We start from the raw sequence: 27233 nt of genomic DNA on the forward strand, positions 1-27233 counted from the left end.
TGCATTGTGATGGCATGTGATGTAAAATCATGCGTTGTAATGGATGTTGTGATGTAAAAACTGCATTGTAAGGGCATGCATTGTAAATGTTTGCATTGTAAAGTCATACATTCCCTTTATGGACCTGCGCACTGCCTTTGATCTGGTCCCTCGAGCCAAACTATGGCAGGTGGTGGCAGATATGGGTCACCCTTGAAGCTTGCTTGATATTTTAATCCGCCTGCACTCAGCAAACACAGCCCAAGTCAGGTGGGGGGAGGAAAGCAAATTAATAGAGCCATTCTCAATAAATCACGGCGTGAGACAGGGATGTCTCAGTACCCAACCTATTCTCACTCTTCATCAATGGGGTAGTAGGATTCCTTGATAGGGACGGGTGTGATGTCGCTAAAATTGGGGAGAGAAGAGTGCCCGCACTTCTATTTGCTGACGATACGCTATTAATATCAAAGACAGCACAAGGCCTCCAATAACTATTAAACGATTTTATACTTGTTTGTAGTGAGCGTGGTCTGTAACTAAATGAGGCTAAAATGAAATATATGATTTTTCCAAAGAGATAGCAAAGTCAGCCAATAGATGTATGTAGGCAGGGAAAAGTACTCTAGAAGACGTTTCTGTTTTTGATTATTTGGGCATTCGTCTAACACCAAGCCTATGTTGGACACCCCACATTGAAAAAATACAGTTGTCATTAATCCAGAAGACCGCTCATGTAAGTAAGATCCTTAAAAATACAGTGTCCAGGAAAGTGGCCCCAGCGCTTGAAATGTACAATATTAAGGCCTTAGGGGGCGCATTGTATGGGACTGAACTATGAGGTAGTGGGAATACGGATTGTCATACCATCATAGAACACCGTTTCATAGAATCTACCAACTAGCACCCCCCTGACCCCAATCTATCTGGACCTGGCCCAAAGAAAACTGTCCGATAAACTGGATTACAAGCACCTAATGTTTTGGCATCACCTGTGGTCCATGGAGGAGCTTGCCCATACCGCGATGCATTGATGGGCCTTTAGAAACAGCCTCAGGTAACCACCATCCCCTGGTTTAGAACCTTGGAAGCCCTGTTGAGGAATTTAGGGATGGAGGTCCATTGGTTTAATCCTGAGAAGCTGTGCTCAATACCAAAGAGCAGGGTAAAAACTGTCTACTGGGATTTTACCTTGGTAAAAGATGTGACAGGGAATTTCTGAATTTTAAACCCCTTCTGTTGCTCGAGGAAACCATTGATGAAATTGTTCCACCCTTTGCATGTAGATTATTCCTCTAATTTAGGGATAAATCCCTTCCCACCAAATTGTTTTGTAATAAGTGGTGTTCTAATGTTCCTTCCGATGACAAGTTCCCAGCTTGTAAAGAAAGCCCTGAATCCTTAGTGTATTTGTAATTTGTTTGCCCCCACTATAAGACTCCAAGGGGTAAGTGGATCATTCCCTTGTGTAGGCTTATTGACCCAGGCCACTACCTTGATGTATTGAGAATTTTATCTACAGATACTTGCAGAGTCATAGTTTTCAGTTTGACCAAATATTGGCAAGCTTTATTGATCATACGCTCGAAATGTATTGAATGAAATCTTTTTCTTGTAATTTTTATTTGTATATATGTAAGATTTGTATCTGTTTTACAGCTTTTATCCTTCTTAACTATGGCGGGTGGTGGCAGATATGGGTCACCCTTTAGCTTGCTTGATATTTTAATCCGCCTGCACTCAGCAAACACAGCCCAAGTCAGGTGGGGGGAGAATAGCAAATTAATAGAGCCATTCTCAGTAAATCACGGAGTGAGACAGGGATGTCTTAGCACCCAACCTATTCTCACTCTTCATCAATGGGATTATAGGATTCCTTGATAGGGACGGGTGTGATGCCACTAAAATTGGGGAGAGAAGAGTGCCCGCACTTCTATTTGCTGACGATACGCTATTATCAACAATGCCAACAATACTGGTGAATTACTACCGTCCTAAACGAATATCGGAATCAACTAGAAAGGATCAGAAGCCTGGGAACTTACAATATGTCCAGTTGCTTTGCCTTGTTTACTGTCCACATCGCCTCAAGCTCCACCCCTCGCTCATATTCCCTGGAATCCTTTTGCCCTCCTTAGGGATCGGTGAATGTCAGACATAGATTATTTTTGCTCAAACTTACTGTGATGTTTAATCATGTTTCCATGATGTCCAATATGTCTGAACCTTCCTTGACGCCCAGATGCGGTTCCTGCACAGCCCCACCCTCTGTGGTGCTTTCTAATATTTTTTCCCCCGACTTTGCCCCCTGAAAGTGTCCAACTAGTATGAAAAGGTACAGAGTAGAAGCTTATTGTCTATGACATGCTTGATCAACACAAATTGAACATAGAAATTAGGTAAGTTAGGTTCCAGCAAGATGTCTGTCATGGATTTTAGACAGAAAGGAAGAGAAATAGGCTGGTACTGGCATAGAAGAGATAGCTAATGGAAGGTCTTTGGAAGAGAGATAGAATTGATACAGTTTTGAATTATAATAGAAACATGTCAGAGGAAAGAGAGATACTGAATTCATAAAACAATGGGAAAGAAGACGCAGAACAAGAGCATGGGTTAGGGTGGAAAGTGAGATCATCTAAGAAAGGAAGAAAGAATGGATGTACAACTAAGAGAGTAACTGGTCAATAATGATGTAGGATGGAAGGAGGGAATTAGTATGATAGAAATATAGAGGGAAGTGCTGGACCTATGGAAAGGTTGAATCAAAAGTAGAAAACAAACATTGGGCAATAGAAATGAGGGGACCATGCATCCCGATAATTTATTTTACTCTACTGTATGTTCTCTGATATTGTTCCAGCTTTCCATCAAGTTCCCAGATACAGGGTGTGTGTCTAAGATGGGAAACATGGCGGTCACTCTTTTGTGAGCTCTGCAGAAGCTTTGCTTTTATCTGGCATACTTGCTCATCCAGAGGGCCCCAATGAACCTGTGGTGGTCCACCCTCACAAAGGCTCATCCAAAACTGGTCTGGGGCTGAAAATTCCCTACCAGTGCCTCCGGCAGCCATGACTCAATGAATCATGAGTGCACTGTGCAGCAGGTGAAACCAGTAGGCTAGAAACTGGAGCACAGCGTTTCTGTGGTCAGTGGTCAGCTCCGCTCCCCCTAAGCCGCAGTACTGGTGGAGGCAGCTGCCCGCAGAGCCCCACCAGTAATCCTGAGAGGGACTGCGGGGCCCTGGACCAATGACCCCAGAGGCACAGACGAGCAGATGGGGAGCAGCTGATGGAACGGTTAGTGCCCCTCTCCTGTCCTCATACTCTTCATTTGATGGTGTAGGGATGGCTACGAGCGGGGCTAATCCCTAACTAAATTGTAATGCCAGCGTAACAGCTGTATCCTAGTGTTTGCCCTTTGTGACGGCAGATCTGCAGGCCTGACAGGGCCATGAACTTTCCCTGCAACAGTGCCCACATCTGGCCTTTCCCCTATAACCAGACTGTGGCAACAAGACCGAGTGCCCTTGTGAGGTCACAAGACAACTGACTTACCCTTCACATGGTTGACACTGATTCCTGCGGGGGGAGGGTTGTACAGCTTGATGGCTGGGAGCACCACAGATGAGAGTGACACGGCAACAACCGATCTGGTGGCCTTAATAACTGGAGGCGAGACAGGGCCTCAATTGTGACAATGCTCGCCCAACCTGAGGAAGTTCAGCTCCTGTGGTTGAGTAGCCTATTGTCTCACATTATGTCGGAATATTAACACACTGGAGCCCAGGTCTCACAGGGGCAAATTGACAAATATACAAGGCCTAACATAGCCTCAATGACGGACTGCCCCTGCCTACAGCACCTTCCTCCATTGACATGTCAAATTATATCATAGAGGTGATACAGGGCTCCAGATACTCACTGGCTGGGAGAATAAATTAGGTGAAAGTGGACATCTCACTCTCAAACCAAGATCTGCGAAAAACGTTAGCACAGGTCACTAAGGCCAAAAATCGCATCTAGATTCACTTTCTAACTTACAGACTACAGTTTCTATCCTTCAGTTCACAACCTGGAGATGCAGGCAGAAGATGCAGATGAGTGCTCCTAGAGGAATAACATCCGGATGGAGGTAGTTCCTGAGGGGGCACAGGGGTTGCCTCCCACCACGTTTGTGACAAAATGGCTGTAGACTTTGCTTCAGAGGGAGGAACTGTGCTCTTGCTTTGCCATAGAAAGGGCAGATACATCTCTGATGCCACAACCGCCTCCATGGGCTCCCTCGTGTAACGACATTGCTCGCATATTCAACTTTGCAGCCTGCAACATTATAATTTGAACCTCTCAGAAACGAAAAACTCTGCTTTGTAACTCAACTAAAGTGATGGTCTTCCCAGACTTCACGCTTAAAGTTCAACAACAGAGACGCACCTTTCTGGAAGTCAAACAAAAACTGGGAGGTCCCCAAATCCAATGTATTTTACTTTCCCCATCAAGACTGAAAGTTATTCACCAAAACAAGACATTCTTCTTCATCTCCCAGACACAGGAAATATCCGGCACTAAGTGGCCTGAGCCACGTGTTCCGGAAGCCCCCAAGCGTAACCACTCTTGCCCGAACAATCCATTTGCCTTAACCATGTATATGCGTGGTTAAGGCAAATGCGCTCTACTGTTCGGGATGGGCAGGGACTTGAAACAGAAACAGGAGCGTCGGAACGGGAAGCGGACATGGACAGGTAAGTGGAGCTGGATCAGGGGGTCGCTTTCGGGGGGGTCGGAGGCAAGTCTTTATGGCTCGGGTCGAGGGGTAGCTATTGGGGGGGGTCAGTGGCAAGTTTTTAGGGCTCAGGGAGGGGGAGAAGGTCAGGATCCTTTTAAAGAGGGCACATGTTTTTAGGCCTCAGGGCAGGAGGAGGGGGTTGGGGTAGCTTTAAGGGCTGGGTTTGGGGGGGTTATAAGGATTAGGGCATTGTTAGGGCTCAGGTTGTGGTGCCAGGTAGGGGGTTCGAAATGTAGGGCTTTGGGCAGGGGGTAGGTAAGAGGTTTGTAATTTAGGGCAAGGGGCAGGTAGGGAGTTTGTAATTTAGGGCTTAATGCGAGGGGATGGGGGTCGGAGTAGTGGCAAACTTAGCAACGCATACACCCTTACCATTCATGCCATTACCAAGAATTTGTGTGGTAAAGGAATGCGTGGTTAAGTCGCATTCGTGGTTAAGGCTGCGTGGTAGAGGCACACATGGTTGGGCCTTGCAGGCCGCTATCATACAAACCGTGGTGACTGCCTGGGAATGGCTAGAAGAAAGACATGACCTTAGGCAAGCAGTACAGTGCTCGCCTTTGCATCAAGAAGATCCTGGGAAACATCGAGGATGGAAGCAACATCCACGAAGATCACGCCACACATGGAGGCACTACCATCCAGCTGAAGGATATGGCACCAGCCCCGGACATCACAGTTCCACATGCCTGGATCCTGAACCCCTGAAAGAAGCTCTCCCTCCCCCCCTGGAGTGGAAGGGACACAAACTTCCTCTGAACCCCAGACGCCTACCTTTGAATACGCTGATTTCAACAATGCAGCAGAGTGACATTCTGTAGCCCGTCAAGGACTCAGCTTCCTTTTGTTATTATGGGATAAGCTTTGGGTATTGGCATGAGTTATGGTACACAGGATCAAAGTTGGGGTGTGTTTGCCTGGTTGACGACAGTTCCTGGTTTATTCCGTAACGGATGCTTCATTTTCTCGAGGTATGGGTTGGGGGAGGGTTGTTGATTTCTTTCTACTGGTACGTTTTTCTTTTAACGCCATAGGCAGTATTACACATGGCTGTGCCGGTGCTAGTTGTCGCTGTGCGCCAGAGCATGCGGCTGATCGCATTACAGAGAATCGGTTTGTAATGCATGATGTTGGCACAGACTTTGAGCTCTATGTTTATATGCATATTGTATTAGCGCACAGACGCAAACGCACACAATCACAAACATACTCTGGCACACAGCGACAACTAGCGCCAGTGCAGCCATGTGTAATACAGACCCATATGTGCACACTGGCCACACATCATCCAACACTGGCACAACTGTATATGGGCATTGTGCGTGTCCCCCTTGGACCGCCCACACAGACATGCACCTGCCCACATGACTGATCCACACTGATGAGGTGCGCGCTGTCCGCCCCTTGACTTGGAACGTTAATGGTATTTTGCATTCCGTCAAGAGGGGTGCAGTGCTGAAGACAACCACATGCTACAAGCAGTCACACTCCGCAATAGGTGTCCGGTGCAGGCCCGCATGGGCTAATCTCAAGTGTTTCATGCAGACTTCGTTAGCGGCTCTCGGGGGATAGCCACCCTAATCCATAGTCGATCGACTACCTATCATAATCACAAAGATATGACAAGACCATCAAAGTCCCTATGTAGCATTGTCCGGCCTACTCTGTGGTCATAATCATGCAAGAAGGTTATCCTGCATTCCAAAGTGATCCTTGTCTACAAATTAATTAATAGTTAATCTGAGTGTGTGTGCTGCCCTGTGACGTCTCTTACTGTGTGTCTGCCACCCGAGTACACTCGAAGGTGTTCTAGAAACGAAGCGCACTACTAGATGAGCCAGTGGGCTATAATGTGATCAATGCTTTAGGCAAATTCAAACAATAATACACATTACATTTTTTGATTGGTTTCAAAACGCTTTTGTTTGGCACATAAACATATTTTTCATACACTTATCAGTGCATTATTTTTCAACAATTTTACATTACATAGTTTTTGGATTTAAGTACATTCACTAAGTTATTAGCACAATCGCAAATCACGACTTGTGTATAATTCCCAATGCATTTCGGGTGATTACACACTTCTTTAAGGGCAGTTGTGAATACAACAATTTTGCAATTACCGCATTGTTAGGAACAAGACTGATTTCTGAAACAAACCGATACTGACAGAAGGCTAATGAGGTACAAGAGAGAAATGCTCAAAACAGTATTGTCAACCAACTATGTGAGTCTCAGACATCATGCACTGTAAATGTTCATCACAACACCTGTGTGTGCTTAAAACCATGTGCTCAGAAACCAATGCTATGGACCAAACTTCATCTATGTTCCCAAAAACACACCGATGATTCCAAAAAGTAAAAGAAACAAAGGAAAACGAAAAGGGTGGCAGACACTACTCTATGGTCAACCATTTGCAGTAGCTGCTGTATACGCCCCCTGCCACTTGCACTCAACTTCCATTATATATTAAGGGCACTGCTTGCCCAGTTCCCGTTTGGGCCGTGGGTGCTTGGAGGGGTCTTTAATGAGATGATGGATTGGGGACTAGACAGGTCCTCCCAGATGTAAAGAGAGACTAGGGGACCTCCACCACTGGCTAGATTCATAGCGAGAATGGGGCAAGAAAATGGATGGCGGGCTCTACACCCCCAAGAAAAAGAGTACACAAACTACTCAGTGGTGACCGAGCCTTTTCTCGGCTCGACTATTTCCTTCTGCCTCAATCTGAATTCCATAGAATAACCTATGCCACATCCATGCCAGGGGCTTATCACACCACTCTCCAGTAACAAAACAAATTCAGCTGGGCCCCCATCGTCCCCGTTCAGGGTGGCACTTAGATGCCTGGTGGCTCCAGGAAGTCACGACCAGGCCACAGATTCAGACAGCGATAGTAGACTACTCAAAACCAATAAAGGCTCTGTTGAATCCCCAGAGACTCTATGGGAGGCTCACAAAGCCACCATTTGACAGGGCATTATAAGCCATTTAGCTGGGGCATGTAAGAGATGAGCGTGCAAGATCACTGACCTTGTGACTCGTGTCCCTGCTCTGGAGGCAGACTATGACAGATCCCAGGCGCTGACAAGCTCAGGAACTCCCTACATAATTAGACAGTCCCCAAACAGTTGCTCCTTGACAAAGCAAGGATGGTGTGGCTTGCCACACACAGCCGCATCTACCACTGGATGGACAAAACAAGCAGGATCCTACATCAACTGCACTACCTCAACTTTGTGGACACTTATTACCCATATTACAGACACGCGTGTCAGATACGCTGGGAAAACAGCAGTCACTACACAGATATTTATACCCCACCCCCAGAGACTGACCCAATTGCCTTTGGAAATTTATAAATGACCTACCTAAATGTCCTCTGACCAACGCTGACAGGGACTTGCTGGAGAGTGCTCTTAGAAATATAGGATTTCTCGAACCACTTCGTAGGATTTTCATGAATGGCCAACATATGGGTATACTCCTTCCCGATCTGCGACTAGTGGAGATTGTGGTCATCCCCAAGCCAAGATTCCTGCCCAATCGCTGCTCCTCTTATTGGCCTATCTCCCTTTTGAAAATATAGAAGTTAAAATAGGGGCTGAAGTCCTAGCGAATAAGCTAATGCCACTGCTAGCCACCTTGATTCGTCCTGATCAATCTGGCTTCATGCCCCAATGGGTCGCAAGACATAACAATAAACATATCTACAATGCCATAGCAGTGGCGAATTGCGTACCTGGTGCAGGTGAATTCTCACAAGGCTTTTGACTCAGTTAGATGGGACTGTTCTGCTAATTACAAGCACTGAACTTCGGACCTCGATTCCCCTCTTGGATCTGGCAGTTGTATAAAGACTGGCGAGGTAGAGTGTGGGTGGGGGAACGTTATCTGACCCATTCCCAATACATAGAGGAATGGTACAGCGCTGCCCACTGTCACCCTTGCTCTTCGCCATTGCCATCAAACCTCTGGTGGCTTGAATATGGGAGTAGCTCTGGTTAAGGGCCTATATGAGGCCTGAGTGTCTCTGACAGAATCACCCCATATGCTGATGATATTTTTTTATTCTTAGATGACCCACAAGACTCTGATCCCTGAGTCCTCCAGATTCTCCACATTTTCCGAATATTCTCAGGACTCACAATCAACATGGCTAAATCCTGAATATATCCCATGTTGCCTATCTACTGCTCTTTGCTGGGCAGGCAAACTACAGGTCCTGAGAGATGGGCTCCCATACCTAGGTGTGTACGTTACAGGGGAACCCCACCTTGCCTTGACAGGTAACATTCAACTCCAGTGGGACCTCTTAAATAAAGACCTGAGATTTTGGACAACACTACCACTACCAGTATACTTCATGGGGCGATCGGTCATCTACAAAATGGTAGATTTCCCCCACCCCAAACTGTTTTACTAGCTGCGGAACTACTCATTTACCATACCACAGAACATGTTTAGGAAGTAAGTCTCTCTTATCTCCCTACTACACTAGTTGTTTAGGGGGGTGCTCTCCAATGACCTGCCACCACTACGTCTGTAGCATTCCAGACTTGGAGAGACACTCACAAAGCCCTTGGCTGGAAGGGAGGCCTAGCAAAAAGAAAACTCTGCACTGTGGAACCATGATGCAGCAGGTTTCCAACGTACAGCGATTCAAATCATGTGACATGGTTTGCATTTCCAAGTTGGGGGATGTAATGGCAGGCAACATGATAAAATACTTTTTGGACCTCTAAACAGAATTTGACCTACACTGCATGCACTTTTATAGATACTTACAGCTCTGACATGCTCTTACACATTATGAGGTAGAGTTACCAAAGTGCAGGCCATTAAAGGCTAAGATCCTACTAAATACTGTTAGACCTGTCAGCCCTTTGGCAGTTCCCTCCTCATTTTACATTTTTTCTCTCTCTTTTGTCCCTTCCCCTTCTCATTTTTTTCCCTCTGTCCACCTAACTATTTTTTTGGGATGTTGATGTAGAGGTTCTGGGCGCCTCATCCTCACTAATTGAAGAAGAGGCGCAAGGTGCTTCGCTGAAGAAAAAGGAAGAGGGAGGTTAGATTCCTAAAATGGTGGTTCCAACTGTCACTTAGCATCTGGGCCATGACTGCCATGAGAGGTTCCAGAACCTTCTGGGCCCCTCTGGCCAGTCAGGCCCCAGGTGATAAATAGGGGTGCAGGAGGGCGGCCATTTTAGGATTGGGGGCGAGCTGCGAGGTAGTCAGGAGTAAGGCACCTGTGTGGGGAGGTGGCTGCGCTAGATAGGGGAGTGACAGGCCTTTGGGTCTGCGCGTCTTCCAGAGTCAGCCGATACCACCCCCTACCTTCTGACCGGTCCCTGAACACCTTTAGAGACTTTGGGGGTCATCATTTTCAAAAGCCTCCGAGAAGTCAGAATCTCTGAGGGTCTGGACCCAGGGGAAAAGCGCCATCTGGACATATCCTGCTCTCACCCCTATCGTGGCCTGGATTTATCTAGTAAAATTGGCCTATTGACTGTCCCCTGTTTCTGTCTAAAAGAGAGAGAGGCCCGGGGCCTATTGTGGAGGGTTTGGCTGGCTTTCCCATCAAGTCTGGGACGATCCCTGCCCCTTATTCTCAGCCCCCCAGCAGAAATCCTGGCCCGGAGTACTCACCGCCGCGGCCCCAGGGTGGAGGGACTGCCTGGGGACTCCATGGTGTGGGCCTGTGAGTGACCGCCGCATCACCCAGTTGAGGAGAGGCTGCAGCGGGGAAGTGTCGGGACCCCGTGGTGTGAATCTGAGGGCAGCCACTGCGTTCCTCACAGCTGAGGGGAGAGCGTAGTCCGGAAGCCGGAGACGTGTCAGGCTGAGACACGGCCTCGCTAGCATCACGTGTGTGGGGCTGAGGTGCCGCCCGGTTGTTGACGGAAGAAGCGAGGCCGCGCCCCCGCAATCCGCGCTACGTAGGGCGGCTGCGGGCCCGCCTCCCAGAAGACGCGGAGGAGATCGGGTCGACGCTTGGCCGGTAGAGTCCTCTGTGGAAGCGGAGGAGCCCCACTAGACAGGTAGCCCTCGGGGAGGAGATCCGGGGGTGTGGCCTGTGAATCATTTACCCCCCCCGGGTGGAAAGATCGTCCTGTCAGCACTGTGGACTCCGTGTGCCCAGGGGGGAGTGCACATGACTCCTGGTCCGGAGGAACAGCGTAAGAAGGTCGCCACAGAGACAGTAAGCGGGGTGTAAACAGCGGGAGGAGGAGGGGGGGAGACAAAACACCCGAGAGCCGCATTCATGCAGAGGGGGACCATTAAGCCAAGAGTGAACCCAAGACCAAGTTGTGGAAAACTGTACACGGTCCCGATTGCACACGAGACAGAGGTCAAGAGGGTGGTAATTGCCTGCATGGTGCTGAGGGCAGCGGACTAGGTTTTGATATCAACCAGGGTTGAGGAGTGAGGTCGTGTCAGAGGGGATTGGTGTTGATACTAAAGAGCCTATGAATAAACTGCCGGGGTGTCATTCGGTAATTGCCAGCAGCACGGTCCTTGATCCACCAGTCTTTAGGAGTAATGAGAATCTACCAGAGGCCGTCTGCCAGTCCAAGAGAATAGCGGAAAGCGACTCCAGTTATCAGGGGAATATCGCCTAGATTAGAGAAAAACCGTATACTGTCATATCAACAGAACTGTACTTGCAAATGAAAGGGTTATCCTGAAATGGAATGTTCATCCTGAAATGAAATGTTTATCTTGAAATGAAATGTTTATCCTGAAATGAAATGTTTATCCTGACATGAAATGTTTAACTTGAGATGAAATGTGTATCCTGAAATGAGTTGGAATATTTATCTTGTGAGGTAATGAATTGTTGAACCGGGACTGCGAGGAGACATTTTGTCCTTAAAGGGGACATTGAGCATCCCGGTGTAAGAAGACCAGATAAAGAGTTCAAATAACCTTAAAAGTTAATCGGTGTGGTGTCCTTTTTGAGTGGTGTGGCGTTAAATTGTGAGCTGGGTGTGATGCAAACACAAGGCGCTATGAGGGGGTAAAAGCCTGTTGGCCTGAGCCAAGCTACCTTTAGGACGTTAGGTCCAACAAGTTGGTGTTCAGCGGTGGGATCCTGAATCTGTGCTTGCATCCACTCATTAGCAGTTTGGCGCGCGCCACAACCTACACCTGATTGTTTTTACTGGAGTTTTCTCCAGATTGCCTCCTAATTGGAATTTTGTTTTTAAAATTGTTCTGTCCTGTGGTGTACTTCCTCTTAAAGGAAAGTTCTCCTGTTGTAAACTTCTGTTCTGCAGGGTTGGGTCCCACCTGGTAGGATGGAGTTTGAGTTGGGTAGGCTGGAAGAATATACGGTAACTCAACTAAAAGAATTCTGCCAGGAGAGGGAGGTGTTTTTCAAGCCGGGGGCAAAGAAAATAGAACTCCAAACTAGCTTGAGAGCCTGGGTCATGGCCCACCCTAGCGGGAAACGGGAGGAGGGACCAGAACTGAACCCCACAGAAGAACCAGAATTACTTTTCCCCCCTGGAAGTGGACACATGGGTGCAGGACCTAGTGCCCCTTCAAGAGCGGGTAGTAGCGCTTCGGGGGAAGCCTGTCATCCGCTGACTTAGCTGACAGGAGGGAGGAGAGGCAGTTTAAAATGGAACTGGCCCGTTTGGAGAAAGAGAGGGAGGAGAGGAGGTTCCTCCATGAGCTCCATTTAAAGGAATTGGAACTCAAAGCCCTACAGTTGGGAACCCCCAGCAGTCCCGTTGGTGGCAGCGTACCTAGAGAGATCCCCAGGGAGCCCAGGCCCTACCTGCCAAAAGATGTAGTCGCCAGCTATGGTGTCGGGGATGACATCGTTAAATGGCTGGCTGCCTATGAGGTCTCCTTACGAGCCCATGGGGTCTCCGAAGCTCAGTGGGGGGATGGTCTATACAGGTATATGCCTCCGGTGGGGAGGGATGCCTTGTTAGCTTTGGAACAGCAAGATCAGACCAATTACCCCATCATGAAGGTCGCCCTAGTTAGGAAATTTGGGTTGACACCTGAAAAATTCAGGCAGAGGTTTCGGGGCAGTCAAAAGTTGGCCACCCAGAATTGGGTGGACTTCCTGGATTACACCAAGAAGGCTTTGGAGGGCTGGGTGCAGGGCAGTGAGGTAAAGGACTACGAGGGGTTGTATAATCTGATTTTAAAGGAGCACCTCCTCGAGAAAAGTTTTCCGGAGCTGCGTCAACACCTGGTGGACAGCAAGCTTACTAATCCTAGGAAGCTTGCAGAGGAGGCGGATATCTGGGCAAGTACCCGGGTATCCTCAAAAGGGACTGGAGTGAATTTCCAGGGGGCTGGACAGGGCGCCCCCCAGAAGAAAGAGGGGGGAGACAAAAAGAAGGAGTTCTCCAAAGGCCCCCAAAAGAGTTCACAAGGGAAGGGAGTAGGATTCCCTCCTAAGGTTGGCCCCCACAAACCCCCTTATCCTGACCGTGTTCAGCAGCCTAGGGTTGTCCGATGTTATGAGTGTGGTGAGATTGGGCACTATAAGGGGGATGCCAAGTGTCCCAAGAGACCACACTCTCCCATCGGAGGAAAGACCCCTGGGGTGGCGAGTGTAGTGCTTGGGGAGGAGTTGCCCCTAGATAAGGGAGGTGAGTGGGCAGGGCTAACCTTAGTGTCCTTAGGGGATTGTGAGATGGTTCCTAAGACCCAGATGCCCTCGAATACTACTAAGTACAGGCAATGGGTCACCATCAATGCCCTGAGGGTGGAGGCTCTGAGGGACACAGGAGCCAGCATGACTATGGTAAGGAGTCAGCTGGTGTCCCCAGAGCAGGTGGTTCCCAATGTAGTCCACTCGGTTGTGATGGCTGACAACCGAGAGGGTCACTATCCGGTGGCCCAGATTCCCTTTGAGTGGGGAGGGGTTGCGGGTCCTCTACGAGTTGCGATAAGCCCTGCCATGCCGGTCGACTGCCTGTTGGGAAATGACCTTGAACACTCGGCATGGAAGGAGGTCGAGTTCTGGGCCCACATGGGAATGTTGGGGACACCTGAGTGGACGTGTGCCAACACACGGTCCGTGACTGCCCGAAGAGGGAGTTCACAGAGGTTGAGGCCTGGGACAAAGGCCCAACCAGCTGCCGGAAAGGGTAAACGGGGTCAAGGGAAGCCTGCCCTGGCATCTGAACCTCCGAAGGTGGATGGGGCGACTGAAGTGGTCCCGGAGTCTACGGAGGGGGATGTAACTTCCCTGGAGGGCTTACCTACCCCTGCAGACTGGCAGGTGGAGGGAGGACCTACTAGGGAGGAGTTTTGTCGGGCCCAAAAGGAGTGCCCTTCCCTTGAGGGTTTACGGCGGCAGGCCGAAGCCCAGGCAGCGGGTAACGATTCGGGGAACTTCCACATATACTGGGAAGATGGACTCCTTTATAGCGAACCCAAGGCTCTGGTGCATGGTTCATCCCGGGCCTTGGTGGTTCCCCAGCGTTACCAAGCCTTCCTTTTGGGATTGGCTCACGAAATACCCTTGGCAGGACACTTGGGACAAGACAAGACCTTTGCTCGACTTGTCCCTCATTTCTACTGACCTCAGATGAGGATTACGTCCGAAACTTTTTGTAGGACTTGTGTAACCTGCCAAGCGAGTGGGAAAACAGGGGTGAAGCTGAAGGCTCCCCTGGAACCACTGCCTGTCGTTGGCACCCCCTTTGAAAGGGAGGGCATCGACATTGTTGGGCCATTGGATCCACCAACGTCTGCCGGTCACAGGTTTATCCTGGTTCTGGTGGATCATGCCACTCGGTACCCAGAGGCTATCCCTCTGAGGACCATTACTGCACCTGCGGTGGCACGGGCTCTTATGGGAATTTTCACCCGGATGGGATTCCCCAAGGAAGTTGTGTCGGACAGAGGTACCAACTTCATGTCGGCATATATGCGGGCTATGTGGAAAGAGTGTGGAGTCACTTACCGGTTCTCCACCCCTTATCACCCCCAGACCAATGGTCTGGTGGAAAGGTTTAACAAAACCTTGAAGGGCATGATCAGGAGTCTGCCCGAAAGCCTGCGGAGGAAATGGGACGTCCTCCTACCTTGTTTGCTGTTTTCTTACAGGGAGGTACCACAGAACGGAGTGGGCTTCAGCTCCTTCGAGCTGTTGTACGGACACCCTGTGCGCGGACCTCTCAGTCTGGTGAAGGATGGATGGGAAAAGACTCCCAGAAAACTTCCTCCAGATGTGGTGAGCTACATGCTGGCCTTCCGTAGCCAAATGGCTAGGTTGTGGAAGCAAGCTTCTGAAAACCTAGAAGCCAGCCAGACGGTCATGAAGGAATGGTATGACCGAAATGCTCACCCGGTGGAGCTGGAGCCTGGCCAGAAGGTGTGGGTGATGGAACCTGGAGAGCTCAGCGCCCTCCAGGATCGCTGGTCAGGCCCCTTTGAGGTGGTTGAGAAGAAGGGCAAGGTCACCTATGTGGTGGATCTTAAGACCCCCAGGCAGCCCCATCGGGTGCTCCATGTCAACCGTCTCAAGCCTCACCAAGAGAGACCCGAGGTCACTTTGATGATGGTGACTGATGGGTCAGAGGAAGAGGAAAGTGAACCTCTTCCTGATCTTTTTGCGTCCCAAGAGAAGGATGGGTCGGTGGAGGGAGTGAACCTTTCACCATCCCTAACTCCTGAACAGCGGAGAGACTGCCGCCAAGTTTTGGAGCAGTTTGCTCCCTTGTTCTCGCTTATCCCGGGAAGCACTCATCTGTGTACCCATGATGTGGACACAGGGGACAGCCCACCAGTGAAGTCCAAGTCCTACCGATTGTCGGATAAGGTGAAGGCCAGCATCCATGGAGAAGTCACCAAGATGCTAGAGCTGGGAGTAATTGAGCCTTCAAGCAGTCCCTGGTCCAGTCCGGTGGTACTGGTACCCAAAGCTGCCCCGCCGGGCACTACCCCAGAACTCCGGTTCTGTGTGGATTACAGGGGACTGAACTCTGTGACAAAGACAGATGCTCATCCTATCCCAAGAGCGGATGACCTCATTGACCGGTTGGGAGCTGCCCAATATCTCAGTACCTTTGACCTTACATCCGGGTACTGGCAGATCTCCCTGACAGATGGAGCAAAGGAAAGGTCAGCCTTCTCCACACCTGAGGGTCACTACCAGTTCTGTGTGATACCCTTTGGGCTCAAGAACACCCCTGCCACTTTCCAGCGGCTGGTGAACCAGGTCCTCTCCGGAATGGAGGCCTTTTCAGTTGCGTACCTGGATGACAACGCTGTCTTCAGCCGCAGCTGGGAGGACCATTTGTGTCACCTTCAGGCTGTCCTTCAGGCTTTGCAGCAAGCGGGTCTAACGATCAAGGCCAGTAAGTGCCAGATCGGGCAGGGGTCGGTAGTGTACCTCGGTCACTTGGTGGGTCGGGGCAAGGTGCAACCCCTTCAGGCCAAGATTGAAACCATCATGGCCTGGGAACCCCCCAAGACTCAGACGGAGGTCCGAGCCTTCTTGGGCCTCACTGGCTACTACCGACGCTTCGTCAAGGGATATGGTACTATCATGGCCCCCTTGACTGAGCTCACTTCTAAAAAGCACCCTCGACGGGTAATCTGGACCGAGGGGTGTCAACAAGCCTTTGACACCTTGAAAAAGGCAATGTGTGCGGCACCTGTTCTCAGGGCCCCTGACTTCTCCAAGGAGTTCATCGTCCAAACGGATGCGTCGGAGCATGGCATCAGGGCAGTACTGTCGCAACTTAATGACGAGGGTCTAGACCAACCGGTGGTTTTCCTATCTAGGAGACTACTCCCCCGGGAACAGAGGTGGAGTGCAATTGAGAGGGAGGCTTTTGCGGTGGTATGGGCTCTGAAGAAGCTGCGGCCGTACTTGTTTGGCTCGCACTTCCTGGTTCAGACCGACCACCGGCCCCTCAGGTGGTTGATGCAAATGAGGGGCGAGAATCCCAAGCTATTGAAGTGGTCCATCTCCCTACAGGGAATGGACTTTAGGGTGGAACATCGCCCAGGAGTGGACCACGCCAATGCTGACGGTCTATCCAGGTACTTCCGCCTTAGTGAAGAGGACTCCCAAGGGGTTGGGTAGCTCTCCCCACTTTCAGCTGGGGGGGACGCGTGTTAGACCTGTCAGCCCTTTGGCAGTTCCCTCCTCATTTTAAATTTTTTCTCTCTCTTTTGTCCCTTCCCCTTCTCATTTTTTTTTCCTCTGTCCACCTAACTATTTTTTGGGGATGTTGATGTAGAGGTTCTGGGCGCCTCATCCTCACTAATTGAGGAAGAGGCGCAAGGTGCTTCGCTGAAGAAAAAGGAAGAGGGAGGTTAGATTCCTAAAATGGTGGTTCCAACTGTCACCTTAGCATCTGGGCCATGACTGCCATGAGAGGTTCCGGAACCTTCTGGGCCCCTCTGGCCAGTCAGGCCCCAGGTGATAAATAGAGGTGCAGGAGGGCGGCCATTTTAGGATTGGGGGCGAGCTGCGAGGTAGTCAGGAGTAAGGCACCTGTGTGGGGAGGTGGCTGCGCTAGATAGGGGAGTGACAGGCCTTTGGGTCTGCGCGTCTTCCAGAGTCAGCCGATACCACCCCCTACCTTCTGACCGGTCCCTGAGCACCTTTAGAGACTTTGGGGGTCATCATTTTCAAAAGCCTCCGAGAAGTCAGAATCTCTGAGGGTCTGGACCCAGGGGAAAAGCGCCATCTGGACATATCCTGCTCTCACCCCTGTCGTGGCCTGGATTTATCTAGTAAAATTGGCCTATTGACTGTCCCCTGTTTCTGTCTAAAAGAGAGAGAGGCCCGGGGCCTATTGTGGAGGGTTTGGCTGGCTTTCCCATCAAGTCTGGGACGATCCCTGCCCCTTATTCTCAGCCCCCCAGCAGAAATCCTGGCCCGGAGTACTCACCGCCGCGGCCCCAGGGTGGAGGGACTGCCTGGGGACTCCGTGGTGTGGGCCTGTGAGTGACCGCCGCATCACCCAGTTGAGGAGAGGCTGCAGCGGGGAAGTGTCGGGACCCCGTGGTGTGAATCTGAGGGCAGCCACTGCGTTCCTCACAGCTGAGGGGAGAGCGTAGTCCGGAAGCCGGAGACGTGTCAGACTGAGACACGGCCTTCCTAGCATCACGTGTGTGGGGCTCAGGTGCCGCCCGGTTGTTGACGGAAGAAGCGAGGCCGCGCCCCCGCAAGCCGCGCTACGTAGGGCGGCTGCGGGCGCGCCTCCCAGAAGACGCGGAGGAGATCGGGTCGACGCTCGGCCGGTAGAGTCCTCTGTGGAAGCAGAGGAGCCCCACTAGACAGGTAGCCCTCGGGGAGGTGATCCGGGGGTGTGGCCTGTGACTCGTTTCCCCCCCCCCCCCCCCAGTGGAAAGATCGTCCTGTCAGCACTGTGGACTCCGTGTGCCCAGGGGGGAGTGCACATGACTCCTGGTCCGGAGGAACAGCGTAAGAAGGTCGCCACAGAGACAGTAAGCGGGGTGTAAACAGCAGGAGGAGGAGGGGGGGAGACAAAACACCTGAGAGCCGCATTCATGCAGAGGGGGACCATTAAGCCAAGAGTGAACCCAAGACCAAGTTGTGGAAAACTGTACACGGTCCCGATTGCACACGAGACAGAGGTCAAGAGGGTGGTAATTGCCTGCATGGTGCTGAGGGCAGCGGACTAGGTTTTGATATCAACCAGGGTTGAGGAGTGAGGTCGTGTCAGAGGGGATTGGTGTTGATACTAAAGAGCCTATGAATAAACTGCCGGGGTGTCATTCGGTAATTGCCAGCAGCACGGTCCTTGATCCACCAGTCTTTAGGAGTAATGAGAATCTACCAGAGGCCGTCTGCCAGTCCAAGAGAATAGCGGAAAGCGACTCCAGTTATCAGGGGAATATCGCCTAGATTAGAGAAAAACCGTATACTGTAAATAAATGGTTGCGGTGCTAGAGTCATATCAACAGAACTGTACTGGCAAATGAAAGGGTTATCCTGAAATGGAATGTTTATCCTGAAATGAAATGTTTATCTTGAAATGAAATGTTTATCCTGAAATGAAATGTTTATCCTGACATGAAATGTTTAACTTGAGATGAAATGTGTATCCTGAAATGAGTTGGAATATTTATCTTGTGAGGTAATGAATTGTTGAACCGGGACTGTGAGGAGACATTTTGTCCTTAAAGGGGACATTGAGCATCCCGGTGTAAGAAGACCAGATAAAGAGTTCAAATAACCTTAAAAGTTAATCGGTGTGGTGTCCTTTTTGAGTGGTGTGGCGTTAAATTGTGAGCTGGGTGTGATGAAAACACAAGGCGCTATGAGGGGGTAAAAGCCTGTTGGCCTGAGCCAAGCTACCTTTAGGACGTTAGGTCCAACAAATACACTGACCAAACACAAAATATCTCAAGTTTACTGTCCACTGGTGATAAATTTACCAGACCATTTTTCTTGTCTACGAAAGGCCTTGGAGGGGATTTGGAACAACTGTCTGAGAAAGACTGGAGGGAGGTCTTGGCTTCACCTCCTGAATCGGTCATAACCTCAAAGTTTCGATTTATAAAATCTAAATACCTCCACAGGATGAACTGCATACAAGACAGGCTGTGGAAAATGGGAGCCAGCGCCTTGCCATATTGTTTAAGGTTCACTGCAGAAGAGGGAGACCCTCTTTACATAGTTTGGGGATCTGCAAAATTTAAACCATTCTGGGAGCAAGTGGTGAGGAGCCTAGCGCGTGTGTTAAGCTGGACCCTATCCGAGACCCGAAACTGACAGTCCTCCACATTACAGAGGAGATAGACAACCATATATATAAGGTTGTATAAGACTCACACCGGGACTTGGATGAGAAAATCTGGAACTACTCCAATGACCCACATCGTTGGGGGTGAGGTGAAGGGAGACTAATGTGTAATACAGTTGACTTGTCATGTGTAGTAGGGTCGCAGTGGGTGACTGTTAGACCTGTCAGACTATGGGTGGTCATCCCCCAAACTTTTTGCCTCACCGCCTCTATTTTGCTGAACTCATTTTTGTTGGCCTTAAGACTGTGCACTTCACCACTATCAACAAGTGATAAAGTGTCTGTGCGCTCTCTCTTCAAACATCGTTATATTGCCTTATACCTAACTCACATATTTAATTTATTTATAGGTCCCTTGTAGAATGGTATACCATATAACCAGGGCCTGTAAATGAAATGCTCCCAGTGGGCCCACAGCACTTAATGTGCCATCCACTTAAGAAGCACTTTAAAATATGTCCCAGACCTGTCACTGCAGCCTGGATGCAGTTTTGAACAGCCACATCGAATTGGCATTAAAACCCCCTTGTCAAGCCTTAAACTCCCCTTTTACTACACATAAGTCATCCCTACGTAGGTAGCTCATAGGGCAGTCTGCTGTGTAGTTAAAGGTTGGACATGTACTTCTGAGTTTTACATGTCCTGATAGTGGAAAACTCCTAAATTCGTTTTTCACTACTATGAGGCCAACCCCTCCTATAGGATATCATTGAGGATTCCTTATTACATTTAAAAAGCTGTATTTTCCAAACAAGAGCTGGTAGCTAGGTCATGCTTGGTGTCATTGGAATTGTAATGAAAATCCCTATTTAAGGGGTACTTGATTACAATTTCTAAAATATCAATTTTTGGAAATTTGCCCTTTTTCTTCCCTTAGCCCTTTTGTGTTGGTAGCCTGGCCTGGGTCACATGACTGGATGTACCTGACAGTTAGACTTTGCGAATTCGTCCCAGACAGTCTCACATTGAAGGGATTGGGTGTGCCTGAATGGGCCATTTGCTGACACCCCCCCCCACTTGCAACTGAATAGCCCATGCTCTGCCTTCACACAAAGGGCCTAACAACCTCACATTGTCACTGCATCCAGCTTGGAGCCAGGGCAGTGGAGCCTGGAAATTTCATGCAATTCAAAGCCAAAGTCTAGAAGCTTCTCCCACCTCTGCCAGTAAGAAGGGCTGCTGTGCTGCTGGAAGGATGCCCTACTGGATTGCTGCCTTGTTGTCCTTCTGCTCTGCTACCTTCTGCCTGGGTTCAAGGATTGGATCTTCAACTGCTCAAGGACCTTTGGAGTGACTCACATAGGCTAGTTAGCTAGCCTCTTGTTCAGAGCCACAGGGACACAAAAGGGTTCCTTAATCTTGAGCCCACACCTGGACCAAGCCTGAGTGAGTCCTGACCCTTCAAGTGGTGCACCTCCAGTCCTGGAGCATTGGAGGCGGTGCTAAGGTGCCCAGATAGCCAAAATCCAAAAGTGGGGACTTAGGATGTTTTTGTCTAAAAACTGCTCTGAGAACCAGGAGGAGACCGGGACCAACCTGCTCGTCTATCCACCTCAGGTGCCTCACGGGTCAGATTGACTTTGTGGCTTCTCCTACTATATTCTTCTCCACAACAGCAAGTCCTTTTCTACAGTCCTTCGCCAAAGGGGTATCTGACCTTGTGGAATTGCGTTTGGCTACAGCCCTCGGTCTCATGCCTCTGGAGAGTTTCGACTTCCATTTTAGAGACTAAGTCCGAACGTAGAAATCTTCACTGCAGGCTTGATCCAAGGTTATCCGACGATGACACTCCCTCCGTCGACACCTTCTTGAGCCTTGCTTCATTGAACTCTACCTTCTCAGAACATTTTTCTCAGAAATCTTTCAAAGTCTGAAGGTAAGCGCTGACTAGGCCCAATCCACTTCTTGCATCCGAACCGCGAGTCATCAGTCAGCCATATTTTTCGACTTTGACCCGGTCTTGCAGTACTAGATGTCCGCGGTTGGCGCTTTGATCTTTTAGGCACTCGTTTTTACTACAAACTTGAAAAATTCACAGCTCTGGTTCTAATGAGTGGATTTTTGTAGTTTTGGTGTCAGTTTTTAAAAAAATGTACTTCACTTTTGTAAACTGCTTTAGGATTTTTCTTGTGCTGTCTTTTCACTTTATTCCTGTTGTGTGCCGCATGAAAACTTTACAGATTGCCTCGAAGTTAAGCCTGACTTCTTTTTGTGCTAAGCTACCCAGGGTTAAGCACAGGTTAATTTAGTGACCTTATGTGGTTCACAAGGCAAGGTATTGTGGCTGTTGCTTGACCCCAGTCAACCTAAAACCAATTTCTCACAGAGACCTTTCTGGCAATGATTAGATGTGCGTTATTACCTCATGCTGTTTCTGTTGTCAAGAGCTTCTTTTTCCTTTTTCTTTTTCTGGTATGAGAGTAAGAAAATCAATAACATATTTATATTACAAAAAAGTTCCTAGAGACAGCGCTACCCCTCCACTATATTGTCAGATGTGGTTCCTCCGAGCACCTTATTCCTTGTCTCCCTACTCATTCAGTGTTCATTCATTATATCCAATTCCATCTACAACCGTCTCTGGTAATGTGCTCCCCCTATACAACGGTGACTGGGGTTTTTCACATCCTTTCCCATGTGTTTCATGGTCTTCCTTCCCTCACAGATAATATTCCTTGCTGTATTTTCACCCCCAATTACAGTGTTCCATGATGTTGTCCCATGCCTTTCACCATATTTCCAAATGATATGCTAACATTTCCACAATATTCTCTGACATTGTACTGCTCATAATGTTGTGCGACCTTGTTGCCAATCTCCCCAATGAATCGTACCTCAGTTTTGCTCCCTGAGGAGCCTATCAAATCATATCACTTACACCCTTTTTCCTGACATTGTTATCCCTTTTCTGCCAGTGTTCCATAATAATGTAGCTGAGCCTTTGGTTGCCTGGCATGGTGATGTAACTTCAGTAAGGTTCTTCTTTATGCCCATCCTCACCTTCTGGAATGTATTTGTCTAAGAAAAAGTTATGATCTGGGTTTAATCCATCACCGTTCTTTAGCCTACTCTGCCACCCCAGTTCAGACATGGCCATATGCAAAACAGTCTGACCCTGTGCCTCATGGGAACAGTCCAGCCCGAACTGCCAAGCCATGTCTTCCCTGGACCGGAAACAAGCTTCCTAGGACCGGTTTCTGGCATTTCAGCCGTCTTCAGCCAGGCTTGCTTGAATCCAGTGGCAAAGTGAGCAAGGGACTCACGTCTGAGCATACACCTGCCAACTTATGGCGAACAAAGCAAAACCAAAGGAAATGATGGACGGAGTGTTGAACATTGCAAGCACTCACCCCCAGTCAACATTCAAGGTCACCATCATTATTCTCCACATCTTCCTAGCATCAGATAAAGATGCTCGACTCCTAGTGATCGAGTTCCATTATAAAAACTGTATAAAGCCATTAACTCTGACCTATTGAGCTAATGCAGGAGTAACTGACTATGCACATCAGTTGTGAATTACTGAATGCCATAGAGGTGTACATTCATATTCTGCAGAATTTGAATTTTATAGTTAATGCACACCCAATCTGGATAAGTACATAAATATATTTATACATCATTTTCTGCTATTGCATATTTTATGATGCAGTACAAAGTTCATGATAACAAGTCAATTCCAGGACATATGATGCGGTTTCAATGGTTTCTTAAGATACATATTACATACACATTTGATTTAATAAAAACAGCCATACTCTTGTTCACATGACTTTCTTTACATTTTAGATCATCTCAGAAAGGACAAAGCCAAGGATGCAGGAGTTCCAGTCTGAGGTATTTATGATAATAGGAGGGTGCACAAAAGATGAAAAATTCGTCTCTGAAGTTACCTGTCTCGACCCGCTGAGGAGAAGCCGCCTGGAAGTGGCTAAACTGCCGATCACAGAGCAGGACACTGAAAGCGAAAACAAGAAATGGGTGGAGTTTTCTTGCATTACATTTAAAAACGAAGTCTACATTTCAGGTGAGGATGTTTTTGGCTTAGCTAGTACCGACCTGCTTGCAATCATAATTTGTGCTCGGATACATATGCTAACCCTGCTTAAAGCGTTATTGAGGTCTTTGTAACTCTACTTGACCAGTTTTTTTCCCTTTCTCAAACTTGTTTTTACTGCTTTTATTGGTCCAAGACCACTGCCGAATAAAGCATGCACGCATTCACGCTTTGATTTCTCATTCTTGCATCAATCATCAACTTGCAACTCTCATTTTCTGTGGCCAGTCTTGCTGCTACAGCCTGGACAACAGAGCATGTCTCAAGTTCCTGCTCAACGTATTTCACATTAACCCACTGAGCCTTAAATAACCCGAACAAGAGCAGGCCCAAGTGCCCAGGCTACTAATAACAAAGACAAGGCAAGTTCTAAGCATGCGCGGGGAGAGGCGCGTGCAAGGCAGAGCACAGAACATTCTGGGAAGCCTGCCAACTCTCGCGATTTCCTCGGAGGTCACACGATTTTGTTTTCTTTACTTGGCTTGCACGGAATTTCAAACGGAAGGCAGCGAATGTTCTATGACTATTTTTATCCCCTAGCTGAAAGTGAAACTATGAGCATGTCGAAGTGGCTTCATCAGAGACCTTAGACTAGAGGGCTGAGGAGAAGGGGAGCAGCCACCAATGAGAAGATGAGGGGGGCAGGGGGTGAAGCTGGTGGTTTGAAGGAATCTAGTAAGTATAGCACGGCGGAATGGTATCTGGATGTAATAATGTAAAGTACGTTTGCTGTGTGCAGAGGCCCTCTGGATGGTAAGGTATCCCCAAATGGGTGTTCCCTTAATGAGCATTTCAGATTGAAACCAATTACTATTCCCAGTGCAGCGTGGTGATGCAAATTACCCCATGGTGCACCTGATCAATAGAACTTTCTGTGCGGCAACAGGAGTTATGCATTGGTGGTCAAAAGAAATAATACACTTTTTTGGTAACTTACTCTTGAAAACAGAATCGCCCCTGTTCACTATCAAAATTTCAGCAGCTAAGTGAACTGAACAACAGGCACATAAAGAGCAAGGGCCTTATTTATGAGGGCTTGCGACACTTTTACGCTGCCATTTGTCACTTTTTGTGACGCACTAGTGGAGTAAAAAATGTGCCACGTTTGCGCCCTATTCACAAAGGGACGCATCTAAGCAGATGCGTATCTTTGTAAAGCCCTGCGCTACATTATACCTGCATCAGGTATAATGTATGCAGGGTGGGCGCTCCCCCGCTAAAAGCCTCGTAGAAGTGGCGTAGTGAAATCTGCTAGATTTCACTGCGCCACCTCTATGAATGAATAAGTAGTTTATTAGTCAATTAAAACCATAAACATTACAAAACCTTCACAATGTAAAATATCGGTGAAAACATTTCAACCATCAGCAGCATACTCTTTCATATCTTAATTAATAGACAATTTGATTATTTACATCCCCTCAATCATAATCACAAATCAGAGTATGCACCAATTTGCTCATTTTGGCAGGGTTCAGAAATCAAGTAGTCCACCATACCTGCTTACAATCTAAAAGAATTTATCGATCTTTCAACAACTTTTTCATATCTTACTTAAGGATCAAGCATGTAATTCGCCTATACATAAAGTGAGACACAGTTAAAATGTCAATGTACAAGTTGGAGTCGAGAGCATAAGATAATTAAATTGTCATACAGATAATATAGCAGGTTGTCGATTTACAAATAAAGTACCAATGCGCAATGCACCACCTCTAGGAGGCTACTGCGTCAATATCTTACACCTGCCTCACTACAGGCGTAAGACTGACACATGCCCTTTCACATGGGGCGTGCCCCATGTGAAATGACACATTGCTGGAGTTGTGTCTGTTTTCAGTCAAACCCCAGCAATGCATCACTTTTGCACCCACAGATACGTCAGTCATACTGACGTATCCTTGATTCCTTGCGACATGATGCGTCATACAGTAAATATGACGCATCCACCATGTCTCAAGGAGGGCACAGTGAAAACTGTCTGATCACTGTTTTCACACAGCAATGAACTGTTTTCATAAATGAGGTCCCAAACGTCCAGGATCAAGCATTTTAAGAAAATGTAGAAGCTGAGATAGAAACATTGAAACCTTCTTTTGTGAATTCAGCACCCTCTTTACCAACCAGTTCCTCCTATTTAATCACATCCTCGTAATGGAAGACTTCAGCTTCTGGCTTAAAGACCAAACCATAGCCTTATCTAGAGAATCCATCCTCACCTGTGAAGGCTCCAATCTGTAGAACTTCCAACATCTCACACACATCAAAGCTAATTGCCTAGATGTAGGTCACCGTGGTCTACAGATCGCCGACTTCAACCTCCTCAGGCATGTGGTCAGACCACTACAGTGTCTGCTTCAATGTGACTAAACCAGGACAACCCAACATTCTTCTTAACAAAAGAAAAACAAACCCCAAGTCTTTCAAACCAATCTAGCTGAAAAACTCTTTGTATTAATATAAACAATCCTCTTAGCCATCTCAGACAATTTCTACAACCAGGCATCAGCAAAACAGCTGACACGTGCTTCATTCAGAAGAATGCTCAAAGTAATAGAAATAACCCCTGGTTTTCTGAGTCTCGGAAATGGCTCAATAAACAATGTCCCACATTTGAAACTGCCTGCACAGATACCACTGAAACAGATTAACCCCACCTACCACAAGACATTCTCACCAAAGAAAATTCACCAGCCCTCATTACATCATAGCAAACACAAGGAGATGATGGGCGGAGTGCTGAAACTTTTCAAACACTCACCCCCAGTCACAGATCTGGGTTGAATCCATCATCATTCTTTAGTTCACTTTGCCACCCCAGTTCAGACACAGCTATATGCAAATCAGCCTTGACCCTGTGCCTCATGGGAACAGTCAAGCCCGAACTGCCAAGCCATGTCTTCCCTGGACAGGAAACAAGCATCCTGGGACCAGTTTTGGGCTAACAGCCCTCTTCAGCCAGGTTAGCTTGAATGAGAAAGGGACCCACATTTGGGCATACCTGCCAACTTAGGGCGAACAAAGCAAACACAAGGAGATGATGGACGGAGTGCTGAAACTTTTCAAACACTCACCCCCAGTAACTGATCTGGGTTGAATCCAGCATCATTCCTTAGCTCACTTTGCCACCCCAGTTCAGACATAGCTATATGCTAATCAGTCTTGACCCTGTGCCTCGTGGGAACAGACGTGGGTACCGTGCTCTACATGCCACTGGAGTCAAGCTATCCTGGCTGATGAGGGCTGAAAGCTAACCCGGTCCTAGGATGCTTGTTTTCAGTCCAGGGAGGACCTGGCCTGGCAGTTCGGTCTGGACTGTTCCCATTGGGCGCAGGGTCAAGACTGATTTGCATATGGCTAGGTCTAAACTGGAATGGCAAGGTGAGCAAACAAACGATGGATTTAGGCCCAGATCGCTGTACTGGGGTGAATGTATAACATTGTTCTGCATTCTGTCCATCAATTGTTCTTTTTCTCATTACATCATAGCCATGGTCTCCAGTTTCAAGATTTCTGCAATGCCCAGGCTTTTTCTTCATAGAAAAAGTGTATAACATCATAACCAACATTGCAACCTTGCTTCTTCATCCCTAGTGACCCAAACCCCATATCGCCAAATCAGAAACAGCCTTAGGCATTCAACTTCT

The 27233-nt window shown here is 48.2% G+C and overlaps 1 protein-coding gene across 2 annotated transcripts in view; it reads left to right on the plus strand.

The window, feature by feature from the left end:
- KLHL6 (kelch like family member 6) overlaps positions 1 to 27233 on the plus strand; it is a 601696-nt gene that overhangs the window by 412606 nt on the left and 161857 nt on the right. For both annotated transcript variants that reach the window (XM_085634931.1, XM_085634932.1), the window contains exon 4: positions 23319 to 23556. In XM_085634931.1, the coding sequence (XP_085491057.1) occupies positions 23319 to 23556 (238 nt within the window). The remainder of the gene's footprint in view (positions 1 to 23318; positions 23557 to 27233) is intronic.

The sequence above is a fragment of the Triturus cristatus genome, chromosome 11 (genome assembly GCF_964204655.1).
Source record: "Triturus cristatus chromosome 11, aTriCri1.1, whole genome shotgun sequence".
NCBI lineage: Eukaryota > Metazoa > Chordata > Amphibia > Caudata > Salamandridae > Triturus > Triturus cristatus.